Source organism: Aphanomyces invadans (genome assembly GCF_000520115.1).
Source record: "Aphanomyces invadans strain NJM9701 unplaced genomic scaffold supercont1.86, whole genome shotgun sequence".
Classification (NCBI taxonomy): Eukaryota; Oomycota; class Saprolegniomycetes; order Saprolegniales; family Verrucalvaceae; genus Aphanomyces; species Aphanomyces invadans.
The window spans coordinates 89,779-95,659 of record NW_008580231.1 but is presented as its reverse complement, the minus strand read 5'-3'; the positions used below and the strand labels follow the sequence as shown (position 1 = coordinate 95,659).

The 5,881-nt window shown below is 47.3% G+C and overlaps 1 protein-coding gene across 1 annotated transcript; it reads right to left on the bottom strand.

Moving 5' to 3' along the window:
* Positions 1-456: 456 nt before the first annotated feature.
* Positions 457-1,355, bottom strand: H310_14772 (hypothetical protein; the record flags this gene model as incomplete). The annotated part of the gene is made up of 2 exons (XM_008882701.1): positions 457-556; positions 766-1,355. The coding sequence occupies 2 exons, from the start codon at positions 1,353-1,355 to the stop codon at positions 457-459; spliced, it is 690 nt and encodes a 229-aa protein (XP_008880923.1).
* Between the last annotated feature and the right edge of the window lie 4,526 nt (positions 1,356-5,881).

Genomic DNA, 5,881 nt, shown 5'->3' with positions numbered 1-5,881 from the left:
GCGCCGGCGAGGAAGATACGTGCTAAGAAGGTCAAGGCGCCAACCAAGGATGAGTATCTTGGTGGATTATTGGCAAGTATTCAGCAAGCGATCGAAATCAAGAAGGTCCGCGATGAGGAGTGTGCCGCACGGGCGCAGGCTGCTCTAGTTTTGGATCGCCAACGCATCGAACTGGATAGAGAGCAGGCTCGCCAACTTGCAGAGGAGTCAGCACGAAACCAACGCGCCATCCTTGCCATTCTAGAGCAATTGGTGAAGAAGTAGTTATTAAGTTTGTGGCGAACAACCTCCCTCGTGCTTGCCGTGATATGTGCACTTGTATAACGTCGATTAAACATTAGCGAAGATAAACATCGATTGTTGGAGTACATCAACGGCGTACAAGCTCTTCTTCCCACGGTCGTTAGCAACGGTACTGTTTTCCACGAGTTCAATGACATGGTCCATTTGTAACCGCTAGTAGTGCCGCTTGAAACACGCTATTATGTCGGCATCCATCGGCTGGAGAAACGCAGTGGTGTTTGGAGGCAGCTTTAACAGCCTCCAATTGGTAAGACTTACATCGACTGCGTTATGAGATGACGCATTGTCCAAAATCAGTAGAACCGACCTGTCCTCCGATGCCATGCGGGCGTTGAAGTTGCTGATCCACTCAGAGAACAAGGTTATGGTCATCCAAGCCTTGCGATTTGAGTGATAAAGCAACCCCAATCCTGCGTGGAAAGCGAACCAAAACAACGCGGCCGTCTGGATTTTCCGATGAACATGGGCGCCAACTTGTCCGATCCGTCCACGTTCGTGGCCAACGCAACCGAAGTTCTGTTCTTGTCTTGTTTCTGCCCAGGACGAGGCTTGTCGGCGATTGTGGTGCGTGGCTGACCATTGTAGAAGAGGCCGGTTTCATCCATATTGTAGATGTTTGGAGCGCGGTACAGGCGGGTGACGTTTTGAAGCGCAACACGGCCGGAGTCGACTTCGGCAGGGCTTGCAGACGCTGCTTCACCATGGAGGCGGTGCATTTTGAGGTTGTGTCTGATTTGCATATGATTGAGCCAGCCATTCGAGCACTTGACTTGACCTTGTAGGTTTAAGCGGGAAACAATACGGGTAGCAGCACGTGGTATGAGCCTTCCAGTGACACCTGCTTGCTGTTCGTTAGCCATCGCGACCCACTGGGCAACTTCCATGTCAAGGTCAGGAAACCGCGGCCGATGAAAGTTCTTTCGAGTCTTAGCTGACTCGTCCTTTATGTTGTAGGAGATCGTTGTTCTTTCGTCCTTGATGATGCGTCGGATGGTCGTTATGTGCACATTGTCTCCGAACTCATGTGATGCCCACGTTTGGAGTTCAGACATCTTCAGAGGCGCGTTTGCTTTAAAGTGTGCTCTAATTAAGTTCTTCTGATGAATGGTCAATCGCTTGCTTCCCGCTGTCTTGTGGCGCTGCAATTTCTAAAGTGTCTTGCACTACGTGGAGCCAATGCTGCCTTACATTTTGAATTTTGAATCACCAAGCATCAAATTCAAATCATGTCCAAACCATCCCAGGAAACTTGATATCAAATTATGTTAAAGAAAATGTCAAATAATGTTAAAGAAGATGTTCATTTTCAGTAGGGAGCAAAAATTGAGGGATCTCTGTATAAAAAGTTGAATTCATTCTGCCTCCATGTATTTCAAGATCATATTGTATCATGTCGGCTCTTCTGGGGTTCACTGTACAGTCATGCCTCGACGATTGCTCCCGTGGGACGACATAAACTTTAACAGGTTTGTGGAACTTCAAAAAACACAAAGCAATACATTTAAAGAGGTAATACACTTTTAGTTCAGCAGGCATGCAATGGAGTGGCCCGAGTCGACACGAAGGGAATCCATGAGATCAAGCAACGTATTCGGCATGATGCCGGTATGCTTTCTGCAGTTTTGAATTGTTGTTGATGTCACGCAATCCCAGGCAGTAAGTGACCACTTCATGGCGGTCAAAACATCAACGGCATGCAACTTCTTCACTTCACCACGCCCACCAACAGAACAGGACTCCACAACATCAACTATATTCTCTAGGTGTTATATATGATTCATAATATAAACCTCTTAACATATGTACATAAACTACAATAAGAAAAAGAAGCTCCATTAGCATGAATATATCTAATTAACCAACCATAATTAACATCTCGCATGTGATCTAACTGAATCCTTTTGTAGTGGCGCTTGAACGACGCAATGATGCCAGCGTCCATGGGCTGCAGAAAGGCCGTGGTGTTTGGGGGCAGCATAAGAAGACGCACGTTGGTAAGTTTGACCTCCAATGGGTCATGTGACGACGCATTGTCTAGGATCAAAAGAACTTCACGCTGTTCAACGAACATCCGTGAGTTGAAGTTGCCAATCCACTCGGAAAACTAGGCCATGGTCATCCAACCCTTGCGGTTCGAGCGGTAAAGCAACCCCAACTTCCGGGTGCTCATTGAGCCAAAGCAGAGTAGACGCATAGACTTCCCGATAAAAAGTTGCCGCAACTTGTCTAAACCATCGGCATTGGCTGCAAGGGCGACAGAGATGCGCGTCTTGTCTTGTTTTGTCCCCGGTCGTGGCTAGTCGGATATTGTGGTATGTGATTGCGCGTTGTAAAAGATCCCAGTTTCATCCATGTTGTAGATGTCCGAGATCCTGTACATTTCGGTTACGGCTTGAATCATCTCTCGTCCAGAGGCAACGACGTTTTTGGCTGGCAGACGCCGCTTCGCCATGAAGGCGGAACATCTTCAGGTTGTTTCGGATTTGCAAGCGGTGTACGATATGCCAGATAGTCAGTGTGCGCTGGAACCTCAGTCCGTCCGCTCGGGACACCTTGAGAAGTTGAAGGGAAATTTTGTATTTTTGTATATCATTGATCATATTTGACACTAAATGTGATATTTCCTATGAAGCCATGAAAATCCAAGAAGCTGTGATGTTTAAGCAATCCTTCCTTGTCATTTCAAACAATTATCGCTTCTACATTCTCTTGCTCACTTCAGCAACACAAGATACCGCTTTTTTGCGACTTGGACGAGCAATTGTCTCAGCTTGGAGATGTGCGTGATAGTCTGCAGTGATGAACTTACCGCTGACTGTCAGAGTTTTCTCGCCGCTTTCACCTTCTTCCTTGGTGGCAACAAAAGCAACTTGTTTCGAACTTCCTCGCTTCGTTGAAGCCATTGATCTTGAATTTCAAGAAACTCTTCTGCGGATGGCTTGAAAATGGAAAGTCGATAGAGCATCTTCTCCGGCGAAGGTGGGCATAATCCAGTGCACGCAAAGCCGATCGTAATGGATGGCTTGTACGTCGACGACATCCAAACGTGGCAGGCAATAGAAACTGCTGTTTGCTTGTTGATATTTGTGCTCAAGTCAGCCCACTTGCCATTAGCGATCTGCGCCCGAATCGCTTGCTTGAACGGACGGAACACAGTGACGTCCAAAGGTTGAAAGATGTGGGTTGAGTTGGCAGGGAGGAACTGTAGAGGAATGCCAAGAGCCTGGGCTTCATCGAAGATGTAGTTGAAATAGTGGGGTGAGCAGCCATCGAGAACCAAAAGAACTGGTCGGGGCGTTGACGACGGAATGGAGTCGTGGAGCATGGACAGCCAGATTCGACAGATAAACGAGTTCGACCAGCCTTTTTCGGACGTAGTGATCGCGGCTCTGGGAATGGTCAAACTGTCGCACACTTGTGTTGAGACGCGATCGTCAGGCAAAATAAAAGAGAGGAGGAACCTTTGTGCCGTCAGCACCAACGCATGCGACAATCGTAACATGTGACGAAGCAGTCGTTTCTTCAACATACACGTTTCGCGATCCACGGTGTACAACAACTTTCTTGCATGTCTTGCTGGGGGAAAAGCTGGCTTCGTCCATGTTAAAGACCCGAGAAGGATCGAAATCCACCAGGGGCATTATGGACATGCTCGTGAAAGAAGTCGACGACAGTCTCTTTGTCAATGCTGTGGCGGGCCCTGCTCAATCCATGTGCCTTTGTTGTCTTCATGACAGGATGGCGTCGGAGGAACTTTTCATACCATCCTGAGGACAGCGTTCGGGGGCTGGAAGTGTCGTGAACTATCTCAAGCATTTGACTCGCTTTGAACAGTATGTCGGATCGGCCAACAGGATGCCCATCTCTCTGCATCACTAATATCCACGTGACTATGTCGGCTTCGTATGAGGAAGGCGAAAGCGGTTTGGGACCCAACGTAGTGATGGCACTCGTGTTTTGGGATTTGTAATTAATCACATGAGTGCGCAGTGTCCGTTCAGGGATTCCGTAAGTATTGGACGCAGCGGATATCTTGCATAGCCCAGTAATCACATCCTTTACAGCATTTTGCATGTCATCGGCAGTGTACGGCGTTCTTGGCGGCATGTCGATTTCAAAATGCACCTTTGTCTCTATAAAGTTATATGTTTTCCCGCCATAAGATACTGAAGGGTTCAATACATGCAGTAATCCATTTTGCCCAATGATATGAAAATTTTGATTCTATTGGCTAAGACCGTTCGGCCGATCACTGATGTTTCGGCCGATCACCGAGAGATCACGTTATCATGCAGTCTCTGGTCTTAAACAGCAATTTTGAATAAAAATACAGGTCGACGATCCATTTTTATTTAATTACAAACTTTCATATAAAATTCATATTTTATATAAAGGTGGACTTCATTATGGAACAGAGGACGTACATCAATTATCCAACAAAACATTTTTGATTTTTGGCCAATCATACTGCCCAGTTCAATTCATTACTCCGGAGTACTCAATATGCTTTATCGGATGCAAGTGGAATGGAGCACAAACCTTCAGGTCATTCGGTGGTCATTTTAAGGGACTATGGCCGCTTTACCTACCCGTTGCAGACAAAGTCTCACTATCAGTGACTATCCCTCCTTCTTCAGTGTCCGCCTAAGATTGTAAGCATTTGGAAGCTTTCGATCGATGTTGCGTATGGCTGCTTACTGTTAGACCTAGTTTGTTGACTCCATGTGAAAACAACTCTGTTTTGAATTAATGCCACGAATTGATGTGTTGATGTAAGGGGGGCACCTTCACATGCTGCATAGAGGACTCAACGTGTCACGATAGTGCCACGTGCACGATGGTACGCTGAGCTGGTGCTTGGGTCACGAATGGCTACATTCCAATTTTTCCGTCCCATGTTGTTTTTCTTGCATTGTTATAGCGCGGACGGGCCACCGCCGTCAAAAAATGACTTTCACAATGTTCCGCTTAGAGGAGCACTTGCTCACCGGTACTTCCTCATCGTGCCACAGATAATATAGGCGATTGATCAAAGTCACGTAGAACCACTTCTCGTCTATATGGACCCGGTCAAGCATGTCATGCCAGTGCACATTGTTTCGTGACTTTCGAAGGAAGGAGCAGGAAAAGAAGGTAACGTACGGGCAGCCTTGTGTTGATCGGTAAGCATCGGTTTGTTGCGGCTTGTATTTCTCTTCAACTTGTTCGATTTCAATACACGCCACAGCGTAGTCGTCGGGATGCCACTTGAAGCTGACAAAGACCGCAGAGTCAAGCGGAGATGTGGAGGTACAGTCTTGACGACAGACTCGAGCTCGTCCAAGGACCGAGCAGGGCGTCTTCTACAACGATCTTGCTTCCTCTTGGCAACGTTAGCCAGACCAGAGAAAGCCTTTGAGTCTTGCCCGCGACGCCAAATCTTCGACAAAGTTTGCCGAGATATACCGTACTTCTGCAGCGATTCCTTGGCCTTGCCATGCGGCATGCGGCCACCCACTTTCAGCTCCAAAAGTTCATGGTACAAACGGACCCGTTCGTCGTTGGGTATGTCGTGCTTGGTCGTAGGACGTGAAATTTT